Genomic DNA, 19383 nt, shown 5'->3' on the forward strand with positions numbered 1-19383 from the left:
TAACCACCAAGCACTACCCTAGGTGTTTCCTGTAGGTGCTTGTTTCACAGTTAACCACAGCTCATACCCGTCCCTACTCCACCTGTGTATGCTGAAGTACACACTTACCTGGCCCAACAACAATCCTCTCCTCCCCTCCATCTCAGTCATCTCTTCTTATCTTTACAGTCTTTGATATGTTTACTTCATTAAATAAGGTAGTTTAATAGTTTAAAAACATATATAATAAGTAACTGTTCATGCAGCTATTTTTTTTTCTTTTTTTTCTTCTATTTATCGCCCTTTATAAAAAAAGAGCATTATCAAGTGATATAGTCCACTGATATCTCCCTTTTTGTGTCAACTCAAAGAATATCTTTCACTGTTCTCAGAAACGACACCTTCCACAATGCCCTTAGCAACATGCTCATAGCAACATGCTCAATTGCCCATTTTACATCACAGGTTTCCCGCCTACAGTATATGGTCTTATAGCGACATCTCCGTAGCTCCCCTCTTAACCTTGAATCTCTTCCATCCCTCAGCCTACTCTACATTATTCCTTCATGTCTGACCCTGCCCTGCTCTGACATCATCTGACCCTGCCCTGCTCTGACATCAAACGGAAGCCCTTTGTGTTTGCCCGTTCCTTCCCGCTCTTCCTCCTCCAGTTCCAGCGTAATGAGATGCCCAGCGCCCCCCCCCCCCCCACCCAGCCCCCCAGCCAACAGATCTAATAGTAGGTTCCCAGGTGGGAGGGCATGTGGGCGGCAGGGTGCCGGGCGTTGGGGTAGATTCCGCCGGTGGGGGAGTTCCAGTAAGGGTTGGGGGCGGCGAAGAAGCTGGAGGAGGTGACAGGGAGGGCGGGGGGGTGCGGGGTGACGAAGTTGACCTTCTGCTGGTGAGCGTGGTAGCTGCTCATGTAGGACAGGTCGGAGGGGTATTTGTACATGGAGGACTCCGGGGGGTGGGGCTGCAGGGCCTGGGCGATGCCGTGGAAGTCAAACTTGTAGGCGTAGCGTTTGCCGTGCACCTTGGTCATGATGTTCTTGTCGTAGTAGTAGCGCAGCGCGCGGCTCAGCTTGTCGTAGTTCATGTTGGGCTTGCTCTTCCGCTCGCCCCAGCGGCGTGCCACCTCGTCCGGGTCGGTCATCTTGAACTCTCCATTGGTGCCCTCCCACGTGATGCAGCCGGAGTTGGCGCTGTCCGACAGGAGCTCCAGCAGGAACTGCCACAGCTGGATCTGCCCCGAGCCTGAGAGACCCCGGGCATCAACACCGTTAACACTAGAACAGCCAAGCCTTTTTACCTACTCTTTTACCTAAAGAGCCGCCTCGGGGGTCAAATGTCTTGAGAATGTAAATCTGCTACATACACACAACGACCACTAGTTGGCCGCTTGTAAATTAGCCTGCTTCCTACACAGAAAAACTGCAAAATAGCTTCATATTAGCTTATCCTGATGTGATTTTGAAAATGTAAGGACACTGGGTGGTAGAACGCTCATATCTAGGAATCATATCATATCGAAGTCATGAAAGGAGGGTCCTGAAATGTTATTGAGTGCAAAGATATAACATGTTTTTTTACTCACAGTCAAATGACCCCTCATGGCTGATTAAGTATTAACATACGAGGCATACCGTACCCATACAACAACACCAAACACTAACTGTTTACACATAAACCCATACTGTAGTGGTCAACAACATGACGACTACTCCTAGACACACACATCAGCAGTTATAACGCCACAACATTTCCCAACATTCACCTGGGTTCGCCAGCCTGCTGCTCGTTGGGCCAAGGATCTGGTAGGGATCTAGAAGAAGAAACACGTTTATGTAAGAATGACAGTTTCATGATTAATGAGAGTGTATGTTTTTAACCCAGTCAACATTTGTTCCAAAAGGTTGATAGAGCTCATATTATGACCCTGACCCTAACCCTCATATTATGACCCTAACCCTAACCCTCATATTATGACCCTGACCCTAACCTCATATTATGACCCTAACCCTGACCCTCATATTATGACCCTAACCCTAACCCTCATATTATGACCCTGACCCTCATATTATGACCCTGACCCTAACCTCATATTATGACCCTAACCCTAACCTCATATTATGACCTTGACCCTAACCCTCATATTATAACCCTGACCCTAACCCTCATATTATGACGCTAACCCTAACCTCATATTATGACCCTGACCCTAACCTCATATTATGACCCTAACCCTGACCCTCATTATGACCCTAACCATAACCTCATATTATGACCCTAACCCTAACCTCATATTATGACCCTGACCCTAACCTCATATTATGACCCTGACCCTCATATTATGACCCTAACCCTAACCTCATATTATGACCCTAACCCTAACCTCATATTATGACCCTAACCTAACCCTCATGACCCTAACCCTGACCCTCATATTATGACCCTAACCCTATATTATTATATTAATATATGTGTGGTGGCCTGGGAAAACCCGTCGGATGTCGCTGGCGTTCGTTTGTGGCAAAGAGCAAAAATAGATGGAAATGTCCTATTTCGGCGATTTTGATATTATGTGGTATTCTAGTACTTTGAACTCCATACTACATTATGGTGAATAAACATTTTAAGAAAACAAAAGAGAAAGTACTTATTTTTATGTTTTTGTGGTGGGTAGTTTGCTAGCGAAACAACGTCACGTTGAACGTGTCTCATTCTCAGTTAAGCAACGCACGCACACATGAGCGAAAGGAGAGACGATATTTCCACCTGTGTTATTGCCAGTTTACTGATGCTCACAATAAGCATAAAGTAATACAATCTTAACTAGAAGACACACAAATGGATCTGTCCCTCGCATACCGACGAGGCGAGCAGACTAACACCGCATCACAAGCAGACAAACGAGACCGGCCGATCTGCATAGGCTCCTCCCCCGACCCGGAGGAGAAAGGGGTCGGGGGCAGCATGGGGGCAGCATTTCTCACCTTTCACTTTTTTTGACATGATACATTAAAATGCTCATAACTTTTTAAAATAAAGGGCTATCTCAGTCATTCAACCAGTTATGAATAGCTGAGAACTTCTAATGTATGGAAATATTAAAAAATGAAAATGTCAAAATGCCACCATGTGAAGGGTTTTCCCAGGCCACCACACATATAATATATATTATAATATATTATATTAATATATAATTATATTAATTATCATATTATGAGCCCTATCAGCCTTTTGGAACAAATGTTGACAGGGTTAAAAACATAGAGTATTATTTGCCAGTATGATGTGATCTTACCTAGCTGAGGCCTCTGCTCCTCTGTTTTGGTGACGATGGCGGGGGAGGGCTGAGAGCCTGGAGGGTTAAAGTACCAAACATGAACACAGTGCTTCCTGCAGGGCGAGGCTCCACACATATACGCTGCAGAAACACTGTCTTATCTTGAGGTATACAATTTCCTGTTCTCTGATCCCTGTTGGTTTTGTTTACATGACGTCCAAGGGCTCTAGGAACCTTCGCTCGCTGCGTATTCCGATGTATCCTAATAGATAGTATAGCTAAAGCAGCAGCTATGTGTGTGAAACATAAGTGTATTTTGACAGCTTTTCTCACCTTTGCTGGTGGGCACAGCCTGCGGAGGCCACGCAGATCTCCTGGCTGCTTCATATGCCAAGTCTGTGAAGTAACATACCAGCATGAGGACTCAACCTGCTGCTGCCTGCACGTACACAACCAACCACTAGAGGGCGGCAGGATAATAAACATACGGAGGGGAGAGAGCATTTCTGTGGTTCACCTCATGGGTCTGAGGCAAGGGTGGTGTATTGCCAGTGACTTCCCATTACTCAAGGGGCCCAAACATAGAGACATAGCAAAGCACCTTGATTTCAAGAGTGGGGCAAGTTTGTTATCTCAAACCATAAGCTAAAGGTACCACCTCTAGAATATGACGGTGACCAACCTTTTCTAAAGATATGTTCATACTATGTGGATGTTTTGCACATGGACTTGTGCTTGTGTTTAAATAGTAGCTTTGTCTGTGGAGTCTGTGATTCCTTGTTTTTACTCCGGCTCCTGTTTGGAGCAGGCTCCAACTGCTCTAAAGGTTTAATTGGATGTGCTTATGTCCCTATGCTTCGTAGGCTACGTAAACCTGTAGCAGTGATGAATGACTCACCTGGCCTGGCAGACACTCTAGGGGAGGTGTCTGTGGGATAAACTGGTGAGTTGGGGAAAATGAAACTTGCACCTCCTGTGGAGAGTGAATGAGAGGACCATTAATGAATTATGTAAATGATTACTGTACTCATAATGACACATCTTTCTCATGACACATTGCCTGAATGTTGGAATATAATTGCTTTGACGAATATCCATAGGGGGAAGGATAACGTGCGGCACAGGGGGCAGTTTCAGCACTATTCATCAATGTTACATTTTAGCTCATGCTTGAAATCTACAGAAGGATTCTCACTACAGCCACAATGCATTATTGCACCAGCATAGAGTAATGTCTGCACCACACCCATAACACATTTACATGTCACAAATAAGGTCAAAGACAACAATCAACATAAAGCTCAGATTACACTACGAGATGCAACTAACACCTAGGAATAAACATGAATCCAAAAGCAGTGTGCATGTATTTATAGAACAGGCTGAACTACATACATACAGTAGGTGGGCACGGTGAGAGTGTGAGGGGATTGTGGTGGCAGGGGCAAAGCCAGACATGCAGATGTGTTGTGGGTACGGTGCAGACATCGCTGTATGGGATAACTAGGAATAACACAAGTACAAAAGCAGTGTGCATGTATATATAGAACAGCCTGGTACTGTATATACATAGGTAGGCACTGTGTGAGTGTGAGGGGATTGTGATAGGAGCAAAGCCAGAGGGAGGTAGAGGGGGAGGGGGGGGGGGGGGGGGCAGGGGTCTCCTTACCTGTGTTGCGAGCATGCATTAACCGCGGGGAGTTTTGTAATGCTTTGTCAACATCATCGGAAGTCAAGTGAGGAAGTGGAGCTGAGAAATAAAACATTCTTTTTGAAAAAAGAGATGAAACCCCCCCCCCCCCTCCCAAAAAATAAACAGCTCAAAACATCCCTATGATGTGCAAGGAGGAGGAGGAGGAGGAGGAGGAGGAGGAGGAGGAGGAGGAAGAGGAGGAGCAGGAGTATGCTTACAGGGGGCCAGCCAGGACAAACACAGACCATAGCGGAGTGATGCACTAAGGTAAAGCTGTTCTCAGAAAAGCTAGGGGAAGGCATTGAACAGGCAAAGGGGCAAGGCAGAAAGAGAGAGGGGGGGTGACGGTGGACTGAGGAGACGGAAAAAGAAATTGAAAAGGAGGAGAGAGAGACAGAGAGACAGATAGAGAGAGAGAGAGAGAACGGGAGGCAGATAGAGCGCTTGTTGTGTGCGTATGTACGTTGCCAAAGCAGGAGGGGTAGACAATGACAGGGGAGGGCCAACCCAAATAAACAGTTCATCACTTGCGCCCGCGTTCGTCCGTGAGAATCCAGCACTTTTCGCAATTTTCCCCCTCCTCCAGGATAAATTGGACGAGTGTGTGTACACATGAGGAGGGGGAGAGAGGAGCAGGAGCCCATGCCAAGAACAAAAGGGAGGGAGAGGAGGAGGAAAGGGATGAAAAGAAAGCTTGTAAGAGCATTCTTCCTTTTCCCTCCATCACTAGTGTCTTTTCCAGTCGAGGAGAATCTCAAAACCAAAGTGGGTTACCGCCAGGGGCTGTATATGAATACTTAACGTGTGCCAGTTACTCCTCACACTCACACTTGTGTTTGAACTGAGAATGCAGTATAAAGGCAAACACAATGATTCAGAGAAACAATTTCTGTGCTCTATAGTCAACTTGGTACTTGAACAGTTGTATTGAAAATGGTGCTTGCTCTGAAAAGAATATACGTGCATTTGGGCCATTGATTAAAGATTAAACTGACCCCAAGTCTAATCTGGATCAGAATGATTCTGATTCTTTTTTACTATCCAGGATCAGATCTATCTGGCTGATTTAGAGTTTTATAGGGAAAATCAGCCAGCTCCATCTGATCCTGGATCAGAGAAAAGAATCAGGGTCATTCTGGTCCAGAAAAGTTTTGAACTGGGCCCTGGAATATGAGACACAGTTTTATTTCGATGTCCATGGTGATGTCACACCACTCTAGACCTTCCATGGTGATGTCACACCATTCTAGACCTTCCATGGTGATGTCACACCACTCTAGACCTTCCATGGTGATGTCACACAAATCTAGACCTTCCATGGTGATGTCACACCACTCTAGACCTTCCAAAGTTCAACTTTCTCTGGCTTTAGCATCTCTCTCTCTCTCTCTCTCTCTCTCTCTCTCTCTCTCTCTCTCTCTCTCTCTCTCTCTCTCTCTCTCAACATCTGTCTGTATGTCTATCTATCTGTCTGGCGTTGTGTCATTAGGAGGCATTGTGAAAGAATGATGGTTCATTGGAAAGTTCTCTGCATGATCAAATGAGACTTGGACTCCTATCCTCAGAGAAGAGAGATCCTGCCAGAGATTGTGATCATAACCAGATACAAGGGTCCAGATGCTGACAGTAATAACTTTATTTCTTTGATTTATCTGTTTTTTAAAATGTATTTTATGGTTGTTTCCTCTTTTATTTAAATACCACTCACACACCACTTCAATTTGTACAGCACTGTACCACTATACTGACAGCTACCATCCGTGTGTGTGTGTGTGTGTGTGTGTATGTGTGCGTGTGCATGCATGTGTGTGTGTGTGTGTGTGTGTGTGTGTGTGTGCGTGCGTGTGTGTGTGTGTGTGTGTGTGTGTGTGTGTGCAGAGGGGTGCATTGGACAGCAGAGTAGACCTGGAGCTGAGCTGTGCAGCCACAGCAGAATCAACAACATAAACACAGAAGGATCTTTCACCAGATCTCATTCCACATTCAAGCAAAGTAGCTCCGGCCCTCTGGAACGTGTCAGGGAGAGCTGCTTTGATGCAGACTGGGACACAAGACAATGCAGGCTTACTTGTGAAAGGCTGAAGAGGTCTGGCTGTTTCTCTGGCTTTGACAAGGAACTCAAACTACACCTGGTTAGGGGAATAGGGGTCTCTCATCTCCAACTGTCCTTGTTGAGATTAACAGGGCTAGGAAAGTCTCGTCCTTGGGCTTGCAGGTTTGGCTCCAGACCGACTTTAATAAAAACACCTTCGGGCCTACATGCAGTATATACAGTACCATATGACCCATCGGGATCGGTCTATGAACTCCTCGGCCTTAGAGGTTAAAAACTGCTGGCCAGTTGGCATACCGGGGGGATAAGATCAGCGTTTATCCGGACGTTCCTGACGACCTGCGCCGTCAACAAGCTGCCTTTGGCCCGATCAGGGCACTTCTCCGTGCGACATCCCTGAGATATGGCCTGGTGCAGCAGGCGCTCCCGGCTAAACTGCTAATTACCTTCCAGGAAAAGACTCATTCCTTCACTAAAGTGGACGAGGCGATGAACTTCTACCATACGACCATCAAGCCTACTCTGTAAACGGCAGACTTGGTAGGCTAATTTCATTTCATTTCATTTCGAATAGGCTATCCACCTGGACGATGATACACTCTGCGGAGAACATTGCTCAATTTGTAGTGTGTGTATGTATGTGTATGTGTATGTGTATGTATACCGTATGTACATGTGTAGGCTATATGTGTGTGTATATTATGACTGTGTATGTGTATGTGTATGTATGTGTACATATGTATGTGTGTGTATACTGTGACTGTGTATATGTGTGTGTGTGTGTGTGTGTGTGTGTGTGTGTGTGTGTGTGTGAGTGAAAGCTAGTGTGCACATCCGAAATGTGTGCATAAGTGTGTTTGTCTGTAGGCCAGACTGACACACCACATGAGTGTATGGGCAATGATCTCTCCGTGTCCTGCCGGGGTGTTGAGAGCCACTTTATGACTATGCTGTCACCTTTATAAATACTTGAGTCACGGAGTGCCTTAGACAGGGGTCGGCCTGTTTTTGTTGTCGTCACAACTCCACTGTATTTTGTGGAGCAAGGGAGGGTCAAAGAACCGTGCCCCTTTTTCTGTTCTGAGGGGCTGACCTTTATGTCGTTTTTATTTTTACTTTTCATGTTGTTTCGGTTTTTTGGGAGGGTTTTCTGTGGGAGGGGCTGTTTTGTTTATGTTAACTGTTTTGCTCAAGTCAAATCGCATGTAGAGACTACATTTTCATGTCTAATTTTTTTATTATGTCGTAGAGTAGTAGGGCTGGTCACTTGTATTCTTCATATTAAAAGCATGATATCTATTAAAAGTATTCTATATATAATCTGGATACTAGGTCATGTCTCACATAAATAAGATAAAAATCTGTTCTTGGAACATTAGAGGCCTACAGAAACCTACAAAAAGACGGGCACTTATCACCTCTGTAAAAAAAGAGGGTGTATCAATTTTGTTTCTGCAAGAAAGCCATCTAGATGATAATGGTATTAAGAAGCTTGAAAGGGTCTGGAATGGCCAGGTATTTGGCACAAACTACTCTTCTGCCAGTAGAGGTGTGGCCATTTTGGTTAGTAAAAATATAGCTTTCACACCTCTCATTTGTACTAAAGACAGTAAGGGGCGCTATGTGTTCCTCAAGGGGGTCATTCAAGGTAGGGAGTTCTCCTTTTTGAATATCTACTGCCCACCTGGCTACTCTCCTGATTTTTTATCAAATATCTTTACCGAATTCACTCTACTGGCATCTGATGACCTAATTGTGGGAGGAGACTTTAATTGTCATCTAAACCCAGGGATTGATAAACTCCCCTCTAGCTCCTCCCCTCCATCTAGACAAGCTAAAATGCTTAACTCACTTTGTCAGGACAACGGATTCTCAGATGTCTGGAGGACACTCTACCCTAATGACCTAAAATGTACATTTGTTTCGCACTACAAAAGCTATAGCAGAATTGACTATTTTTTCATACCATCATCTAAATTATTTCTAATTTCCTCTTGCTCTATGGGTAACATTAAACTGTCGGACCACGCCCCAATTTTTATGGTGTACTCCCTAACAGAGGATAGGGCCTTGTTTAGGCGCTTGAGATTTAAACCCTCTATATTGAAGGATAACCAGCAAAATTTAAGATTTTCTACTCCATCAATTCACTTTCTATGAATAATCCCTCTATTCTATGGGAAACCTGCAAAGCATTCTCTAGAGGTTTGATTATGTCATTTGAGGCTTCTAGAAGACGTAAAAAGAATGAACAGTGTAAACTTCTTGAATCTAAACTAACAGATCTGGAGAAATCCTATGTATTAACCCCAAGTGCAAATGTACTTCGGGAAGTGACAGCCACGAGAGCTGCACTAAACACCCTACTTATTCAAGATGCTGAACACTCCCTCAAATATGTTAGGCAGGAAATGTATGAATCTGGGGACAAGCCTGGAAAGCTTCTTTCTAATCTTACCAAAAAGAGGGCTAATTCTCAAACCATCACCTCAGTGATAAGTCTTGAGGGAGCTAGATCCTTTGACTCCAAAACTATCAACAGGGAGTTTGCATTGTTCTATAGCAATCTCTACAAATCTGAACAACCTGACGATGCCCCTACCCTCATGAACGCTTTCTTTTCCAATTTAAAACTTCCACAAGTAACCGGCGAGCAGAAATTACAGCTCGACGCCCCAATCACAAGAGAGGAGGCACTGCGTGCCTTGAATTCTATGTCCTCTGGTAGGGCCGCAGCGCCCGATCAGATTGGCTGTGAATTGTATAAAGAGTTTAGCCACATTCTTTTAGACCCACTCCTAGCAATGTTAAACCACTCATTTGAAAATGGCATCTTACCACACTCTCTCAGAGAGGCTAACATCTCCCTTATTAAAAAAAAAAAAAAAAAAGGGAAATGCCCTGAGAAATGTGCTTCATATAGATCCATCGCTCTACTCAACTCCGACCAAAAATTATTGTCTAAAATCCTAGCCTTGCGTCTAGAAAAAGTTTTACCCCATTTGATTAATGAAGACCAGACAGGCTTCATCAAAGGTCGCAACTCTAGTGACAACACACGACGGTTACTCAACATCATTCAATTATGCCACAACTCCAACCTCCCAGCCCTGGTGCTTTCCCTAGATGCAGAGAAGGCATTCGACAGAGTTGAATGGCCTTACTTATTCTCTACACTACAAGCATTTGGACTCGGAGATTACCTCATTAAGTGGATCAGAGTTCTTTATAACTCTCCACTAGCAGCAGTCCTGACAAATGGATTGCGATCAGACAACTTTGCACTCCACCGTGGCAATCGCCAGGGAGACCCACTGAGTCCGCTGCTTTTCAACATTGCGCTCGAACCTCTGGCACAAGCTATAAGACAAAACATCTCCATTTCTGGTATTTCCACTCAGAGCAGGGAGCACAAGATTTCTTTATATGCTGATGACATTTTGCTATTTTTATCACACCCCCAGTCCTCCGTCCCACACCTGACCAAGGTTATCTCCTCATTTGGCACCTTCTCAGGTTATAAAATCAACTTTGCCAAATCCGAGGCGATGCCTCTTGGATCTTTGAAATCTGTCCCTGATGTTGCTGAACCTTTCCCTTTCCACTGGTCCCCTGATGGTTTTCTATACCTGGGAGTGTATATAACACCCACATATGACCAATTGTATAAATGTAACTTTCCCCCTCTCCTACAGTCCATCAAAGCGGATCTTAATCGGTGGGCCCATCTACCTATTTCATGGCTAGGAAGGATAGCTCTTTTCAAAATGGGTATACTTCCCAAACTACTGTATCCCTTACAAATGCTCCCTCTGCTATTATCAAATAAGGTAATCAAAGAAATTGAAGGCTGGCTGAGCGCTTTTATTTGGAGTAAGAGGAGGCCAAGGCTAAAACTGGCAAAACTTCAAATGGTAGGCACGAATGGGGGCTTAGATGTACCTAATTTAAGGTATTACCAGCTCGCCAGTCACCTTCGGGTGATGGCGACTTGGTTTAAACACGAGAAAGTGTCTATCTGGGTTGATATTGAGAGCTCTCAGTCGACATGCCCCTTATGGAACCTGCTTTTTGTTAAAGACCTTAAATCTATTAAAAAATGTTGCTCCAACCCTATCACTATAAGCACAGTTAAAGCCTGGCGTTCCGTCTGCAAGATAGAGGGCCGTTCTGATCTGACGTCTCCTCTCACTCCATTCCTGGACAATCCAGATTTCGAGCCAGGCCGCATTGACCAGACCTTCAAAAGATGGTACAAGCAGGGTATAACAAAATTGGGAGATCTGTTCGACAATATCTCTTTATTCTCCTTTACACAACTTCAACAATTTTTTCACCTTCAAAAATCTGATCAATTTAAATACTTACAAATCACCCGGTTTATTATTAAGGACACCACTCTAATGACTGATCATTCTATCTCTGTTTTGGAAGAGATGCTATCTCAACAACCCATCAGACGCATCAGCGCATTTTACAAAGCTCTTGCTTCGATATCTCCCCAAAATTCCCAGGCCATCAAACTGGCTTGGGAAAAAGATCTAGGGGTCACTTTTAATGAGGCGGAGTGGAAAGAAGTTTGGACCTACGCCAAAAAGATCTCAGTCTGTAATCGTACTAAGTCCACACAATATAACATTTTACACCGTATTCATGTAACACCTGCACTCAAAAATAAAATGGACAGCAACTCCTCACCACTCTGCTGCAAATGTAAATCCAATGTTGGTAATATCTTTCATTATTTCTGGTCTTGTCCAAAAATCCAAAGCTACTGGACTAATGTTGTTAATGAACTCTCAATTATGTTCAATGTCTCGGTGGGATTGGACCCTAGGTGTCTCATTCTTGGCACTCCGGATCGCCAGATCTCGAATGCCAAACACCAAAGGTTGTTCAACCTCTTAACATTTTCCGCAAGGAAAAACATTCTGCTATACTGGATAAAGGAAGCTCCCCCCTCCAAAAAATCTTGGCATAATATCATAATGGACTGCATTCCCAATGAATATATCACTTGCATGTTACACTCCAAGACGGACAGTTTCTACCAAACTTGGGACCCCTACTTAAAATATATTGGACCTGCCTTGTCATCTTCCTTACTGCAAGGTTTCCCCTAAGGATTCTTGCTTGGCAAATGTATGCATTATCTGACCCCAGGGTACTTGTTTGGTGGGGTTTTGGGTGGGTCGCTTTGGATGAAGGCCTATGCTAGACGACAATAATGTAATGTAATGTAATGATATCTACGTCCATACCTTAATTCTATTATAAATATATCTGAGCGACATGTTTAAAAAAAAATAAAAAATATTAGTGCTTTTATTTATTTTTATTTTCTCCAAACCCCTAGTGTATGTACTGTGACTGTTTACTGTTTACTGTATGTGCAGTTGATTGGGCTTCCACGGAGTCTTCACAGTTCCAGTGGTCCTGTCTGGGTTCTGTGGGGGTTTCAATCAGCTCTGGGGTTCTTGCTGTGTATGTTTAATATTGTCCTTGTCGTTGTATTGTTTTGTTTGTGCCCTCTATATAACATTGAAAACCCCAAATAAAAACAGTTTTCCAAAAAAAAAAAAAAACTGTAGTGAACTACCAGCTAATCTCCAGCCCTCCAGTGGACCCTGGGGCCTTGTTTAAAAAGCGTGCGTACGCCCAAAAAAGTGTGTAAGCAAATTTTCCTGCAATTTGGGGATTTATAAAAAACAAACTTGCCGTGAAACTCTGCGCACCTCTATGCACACTGGCACCCATGCGTACGTCAGAAACTGGAGAAACACTTTGAAATGGATACTTTTTCTACCAACATAAATCGAAATATTACCTCTCACATATTATATATGAAGGAGTGCACACAAAGGATATACGTGCACACTGCACATATCTTATTTGCCCTTGTCCTGTACGCATCACACTGTACATATATATTTACTGTACATATCATATTGATATTCATGCAAATATATTGACTTTTTATATTCATATTCATTGCACGTTGTGCGAGGCTGGACAAGTTGACCACCGTCCGCATTGACTTCACAGTAATGAAGGTCTTCATAAGGGTAGCGTTCCCCAATGATTGCGATGTCCATACATTGAAGAACATGAACAAGCCCACTGTAGACAACTGACCATCATCCCCAAGCACAAGCCATGTATACAGACTACGAACATTTTAAGCGCACAGACACTTTATTACTGAACTATCTATTATTACTAGTTGCATCACTAGTGTATCCTGTCTTACCTATAATATTGTCACATTTATCTTATATTGCCTTATGTCTTGTGCTGCAATGTCAGGAACCGAAGCCTAAGAATTTTACTCTCTTACACTCGTGTAATGTAACGTAACAATAAACATTCATGGCTTTCCTATAATGCACATTCTGGTTAGATGACGAACTGTGTTTCCTTGTCTTACTACTTGTTAATGACAATAAAGTTGAATCTAATCTAATAAAAAAAATAAAAAACATGATTTAGGATAATAAATACAAAGGGAGATATCTGTTTTGTTCGGGAAGCGTCTTTAATTGGATCTGTAATTATTAAACAATACTTGGATGTTATGAAATGTATTATCATAAATAATAAGGTGAACAGTAGTACAATCAAGTTTAAACTGATTCCGTTGTCGATGCAGTCTGGCACATAGAGATTATATACGTATATATTATCTAGGGTCTGGCAGATGGTCTGGCAGACAAGTGAAGAGTTTCATTGTTATGATGTGTTCATTGTGCAGAAATTGACTGGATGAATACTTTTTTTCCGGCGCTCTGTCAGCCGTTTCACTGACCATTTATAGGCAACTATGGGCATTAAAAAGGGTGGGACAAGACGCTCGTTCATGTGCGCAAAATTTAGAGTTGATTGTGATTTATAAAGGGAAGCAGGCGCGGAACTTGTGTGTGCAAATCCGAACGTCGGTATGCGTAAACGTTCTTGCTTGTCTACGTACGCAAGCTTTTGACGCCAGTTCTACGCAAAGCTTTTTAAATGAGGCCCCTGGTGTCCTCTGCTACGCTAGCTCTATCATCATTCCATTGGCCAGGTCAGACAAGGAGGAGGAGGCACAGGTAAGGAGGGAGAGAGAGAGAGTAGGGGGAGAGAGAGGAGGAGGAGGAGAGTGGTGTGGAGGGAGGGGGGGGGGGGGGGTGGCGATGGAGGAGCGGGGTGGACACGGGAGACTCACTCTCTCTGAGGTAGTGCAGGTGGGAGAGGAGGATGTCAGCGTTGTAGCTGAGCGTGAGCCTGTGGAAGTCCTCCTTGCTCATCTTGCACAGGTCCTTGCCGTCTACGTTGTGGAACAGAGTCACGTCCACGTCCAGGAGGGCGTACTCCTTCACCGCCCACTCCAGCCACTGGCGCACGTGCTCCGTGGACCACAGGGCGGGGTCTGCGCCGTGGTGGGAGGAGACACGAGGGAAATAGGAGGAGGAAAGATGGTGGGCAGGGGTTACAACATGGACACTGTATGTGTAGTCATGCAGAAACATAATACAGTTATGCAGAAACATACATAGTTTGAAGCACTTTTACAGACTTTTTCCACAAGAGAACCATATCTCAATATGCCCCTAATGTCATCATGTCCAATATGGGCCCAACCCCAGAGGGCAGTGTCGTGGAGGTGAGGTAGTGGATCTGAGGGAGGTGGTGTAGTGGAGGTGAGGTAGTGGATCTGAGGGAGGTGGTGTTAGGAGGTGAGGTAGTGGATCTGAGGGAGGTGGTGTAGTGGAGGTGAGGTAGTGGATCAGAGGGAGGTGGTGGTGTGGAGGTGAGGTAGTGGATCAGAGGGAGGTGGTGGTGTGGAGGTGAGGTAGTGGATCTGAGGGAGGTGGTGGTGTGGAGGTGAGGTAGTGGATCAGAGGGAGGTGGTGGTGTGGAGGTGAGGTAGTGGATCAGAGGGAGGTGGAGGTGAGGTAGTGGATCTGAGGGAGGTGGGGTAGTTTGTAGGCCTACAGTAGCAGGGATCTAACCATTACAGGAGCAAGGCTGAAACACAATATGGTAGCAAAGGCTCTTGATCAGAATGAGTGGACACATATCATAAAATGATATTAACATTTTTAAGTTTTCCACTCCATTTTGTGAAACGACAAGTTTGCCGTAATTATCTTTTGCATGCAGCTTCTCTCCCAGAGAACAGAGACTGCTAGACTGCCCAGGGAACACCCACTGGTCTGGCCCTCTGTCTATGTGCACACACACACGCACACACACACACACACACAAACCAAACCAAACAGTGTTCCGAAAAATGGCTGACAAGAGCAAGAACCGGTGTGTGTAACTGTGTGTGTAACTGTGTGTGTAACTGTGTGTGTAACTGTGTGTGTAACTGTGTGTATAACTGTGTGTGTAACTGTGTGTGTAGCTGTGTGTGTAACTGTGTGTGTATAACTGTGTGTGTAACTGTGTGTGTGTAACTGTATGTGTGTAACTGTGTGTGTAACTGTGTGTGTAACTGTGTGTAACTGTGTGTGTGTAACTGTGTGTGTGTAACTGTGTGTGTGTGTGTAACTGTGTGTGTAACTGTGTGTGTGTGTGTAACTGTGTGTGTGTAACTGTGTGTGTAACTGTGTGTGTAACTGTGTGTGTGTAACTGTGTGTGTGTGTAACTGTGTGTGTGTAACTGTGTGTGTGTGTGTGTGTGTGTGTGTGTGTGTGTAACTGTGTGTGTGTAACTGTGTGTGTAACTGTGTGTGTGTAACTGTGTGTGTAACGGTGTGTGTGTAACTGGTGTGTAACTGTGTGTGTGTAACTGTGTGTGTAACTGTGTGTGTGTGTAACTGTGTGTGTGTAACTGTGTGTGTGTAACTGTGTGTGTGTAACTGGTGTGTAACTTTGTGTGTGTAACTGTGTGTGTAACTGGGTGTGTGTAACTGTGTGTGTGTAACTGTGTGTGTAACTGTGTGTGTATAACTGGTGTGTGTAACTGTGTGTGTATAACTGTGTGTGTGTGTGTGTGTGTGTGTGTAACTGTGTGTGTGTAACTGGTGTGTGTAACTGGTGTGTGTAACTGGGTGTGTGTAACTGTGTGTGTGTGTAACTGTGTGTGTGTAACTGGTGTGTGTAACTGGTGTGTGTAACTGTGTGTGTGTAACTGTGTGTGTGTGTAACTGGTGTGTGTAACTGGGTGTGTGTAACTGGGTGTGTGTAACTGTGTGTGTGTGTGTGTGTAACTGGTGTGTGTAACTAGTGTGTGTAACTGTGTGTGTGTAACTGTGTGTGTGCAACTGTGTGTGTATAACTGGTGTGTATAACTGTGTGTGTGTGTGTGTGTGTGTGTGTGTGTCTATGTGTGTGTGTGTGTGTGTGTGTAACTGTGTGTGTGTCTACACCAACCACATCACCTGCAGCACAGAAGGGATGGTGCTGCTGAAATATGCAGACTGTCACCACCTCTTCCAACCCCTCAGCATCAACGGCCAGCTGGTTGAACAGGTACAGTCCTTCAAGTACCTGGGGACAGAGATTGACATCTCTCTGTCCTTCTCCCAGCATACTGACTCAATCTACAAAAAGGCCCAGCAGCGCCTCCACCTGCTGAGGAAGCTCAGGGCTTTTAACGTCAGCAAGGACATTTTAACCCTGGTCTACAAATCACTCATTGAATCCATTCTCACCTTCAACAACACATCCTGGTACAACTCCCTCACTGTCAAACACAAAACCAAACTCTCCCGTATAGTCAATCAGGCAAGTAAAATCATCGGCTCACCTCAAACTCCCCTGTCTGAAATCTACAACCGGTCACTAATCATAACTGTGTGTGTGTGTGTGTGTGTGTGTGTGTGTGTGTGTGTATGTGTGTGTGTGTGTGTGTGTGTGTGTGTGTGTAACTGTGTGTGTGTCTACACCAACCACATCACCTGCAGCACAGAAGGTAACTGTGTAACTGTGTGTGTGTAGCTGGTGTGTGTATCTGTGTGTGTGTAACTGGTGTGTGTAACTGGTGTGTGTAACTATGTGTGTGTAACTGTGTGTGTGTAACTGGTGTGTGAAACTGGTGTGTGTAACTAGTGTGTGTAGCTGGTGTGTGTAACTGTGTGTGTGTATCTGGTGTGTGTAGCTGCTGTGTGTAGCTGGTGTGTGTAACTGTGTGTGTGTAACTGTGTGTGTGTGTGTGTAACTGGTGTGTGTAGCTGGTGTGTGTAACTGGTGTGTGTAACTGTGTGTGTGTAACTGGTGTGTGTAACTGTGTGTGTGTGTGTGTAACTGTGTGTGTAACTATGTGTGTGTGTGTGTGTGTGTGTGTGTGTAACAGGTGTGTGTAACTGTGTGTGTGTGTGTGCGTAGCTGGTGTGTGTAACTTGTGTGTGTAACTGGTGTGTGTAACTGTGTGTGTAACTGGTGTGTGTAACTTGTGTGTGTAACTGTGTGTGTAACTGGTGTGTGTAGCTGGTGTGTGTAGTTAGTGTGTGTAACTGGTGTGTGTAACAGGAGTGGGTAACTGTGTGTGGGTAACTGTGTGTGTGTAACTGGTGCGTGTAACTGTGTGTGTAACTGATGTGTGTAACTGTGTGTGTAACTGTGTGTGTGTAACTGTGTGTGTGTAACTGTGTGTGTAACTGTGTGTGTAACTGTGTGTGTGTGTGTGTGTGTAACTGTGTGTGTAACTGTGTGTGTGTAACTGTGTGTGTAACTGTGTGTGTGTGTGTGTGTAACTGTGTGTGTAACTGTGTGTAACTGGTGTGTGTAACTGTGTGTGTAACAGGTGTGTGTAACTGTGTGTGTAACTGTGTGTGTGTGTGTGTGTGTAACTGTGTGTGTAACTGTGTGTGTGTAACTGTGTGTGTAACTGTGTGTGTGTGTGTGTGTAACTGTGTGTGTGTAACTGGTGTGTAACTGTGTGTGTAACTGTGTGTGTAACTGTGTGTGTAACTGGTGTGTGTAACTGTGTTGCGTAACTGTGTGTGTGTGTAACTGTGTGTGTGTAACTGTGTGTGTAACTGTGTGTGTAACTGTGTGTGTGTGTGTGTGTGTGTAACTGGGTGTGTAACTGGGTGTGTAACTATGTGTGTGTGTGTGTGTGTGTGTGTGTAACTGTGTGTGTAACTGTGTGTATAACTGTGTGTGTAACTGGTGTGTGTAACTGTGTGTGTGTGTGTGTTTAACTGGTGTGTGTAACTGTGTGTGTAACTGTGTGTGGGTGTGGGTGTGTGTGTGTGTAACTGTGTGTGTAACTGTGTCTGTGTAACTGTGTGTGTAACTGTGTGTATAACTGTGTGTGTAACTGGTGTGTGTAACTGTGTGTGTGTGTGTGTGTGTAACTGGTGTGTGTAACTGTGTGTGTAACTGTGTGTGTGTGTGTGTGTGTGTGTAACTGTGTGTGTGTGTGTGTGTAACTGTGTGTGTGTGTGTGTGTGTAACTGTGTGTGTAACTGTGTGTGTGTGTGTGTGTGTGTGTGTGTGTGTAACTGTGTGTGTGTGTGTAACTGTGTGTGTAACTGTGTGTGTGTAACTGGTGTGTAACTGTGTGTGTAACTGTGTGTGTAACTGTGTGTGTAACTGGTATGTGTAACTGTGTGTGTGTAACTGTGTGTTTGTAACTGTGTTGGGAGTCAACCAGAGACAACCAGAGTCAACCAGAGACAACCAGAGAAAACCAGAGTCAACCAGAGACAACCAGAGACAACCAGAGACAACCAGAGTCAACCAGAGACAACCAGAGTCAACCAGAGACAACCAGAGACAACCAGAGACAACCAGAGTCAACCAGAGACAACCAGAGACAACCAGAGTCAACCAGAGACAACCAGAGACAACCAGAGTCAACCAGAGACAACCAGAGACAACCAGAGTCAACCAGAGTCAACCAGAGACAAGCAGAGACAACCAGAGTCAACCAGAGTCAACCAGAGACAACCAGAGACAACCAGAGTCAACCAGAGTCAACCAGAGACAACCAGTGACAACCAGAGTCTACCAGAGTCAAGCAGACAACCAGAGACAACCAGAGTCAACCAGAGTCAACCAGTCAACCAGAGACAACCAAAGTCAACCAGAGACAACCAGAGTCAACCAGAGACAACCAAAGTCAACCAGAGACAACCAGAGTCAACCAGAGACAACCAGAGACAACCAGAGACAACCAGAGTCAACCAGAGTCAACCAGAGACAACCAGAGACAACCAGAGTCAACCAGAGACAACCAGAGACAACCAGAGTCAACCAGAGTCAACCAGAGACAAGCAGAGTCAACCAGAGACAACCAGAGTCAACCAGAGTCAACCAGAGACAACCAGAGACAACCAGAGACAACCAGAGACAACCAGAGACAACCAAAGTCAACCAGAGACAATCAGAGTCAAGCAGAGTAAACCAGAGTCAACCAGAGTCAACCAGAGTCAACCAGAG

General features: G+C 44.6%; 1 protein-coding gene across 3 annotated transcripts in view; it reads right to left on the reverse strand.

Moving 5' to 3' along the window:
* Positions 1-674: 674 nt before the first annotated feature.
* The window catches only part of erg (ETS transcription factor ERG), a gene marked incomplete at its 5' end in the record, with an annotated part of 71550 nt that continues 52841 nt past the window's right edge, over positions 675-19383 (reverse strand). The window contains 7 exons of one of the 3 annotated variants that reach the window (XM_080528624.1): positions 675-1265; positions 1735-1801; positions 3284-3340; positions 3599-3661; positions 4164-4238; positions 4935-5015; positions 14213-14416. In XM_080528624.1, the coding sequence (XP_080384750.1) occupies positions 713-1265; positions 1735-1801; positions 3284-3340; positions 3599-3661; positions 4164-4238; positions 4935-5015; positions 14213-14416 (1100 nt within the window). In that variant the 3' untranslated portion in view covers positions 675-712. The remainder of the gene's footprint in view (positions 1266-1734; positions 1802-3283; positions 3341-3598; positions 3662-4163; positions 4239-4934; positions 5016-14212; positions 14417-19383) is intronic. The other 2 variants (XM_080528625.1, XM_080528626.1) reach the window with 2 other exon arrangements.

The sequence above is a fragment of the Nansenia antarctica genome (genome assembly GCF_963989245.1).
Source record: "Nansenia antarctica genome assembly, chromosome: 4".
Lineage (NCBI taxonomy): Eukaryota > Metazoa > Chordata > Actinopteri > Argentiniformes > Microstomatidae > Nansenia > Nansenia antarctica.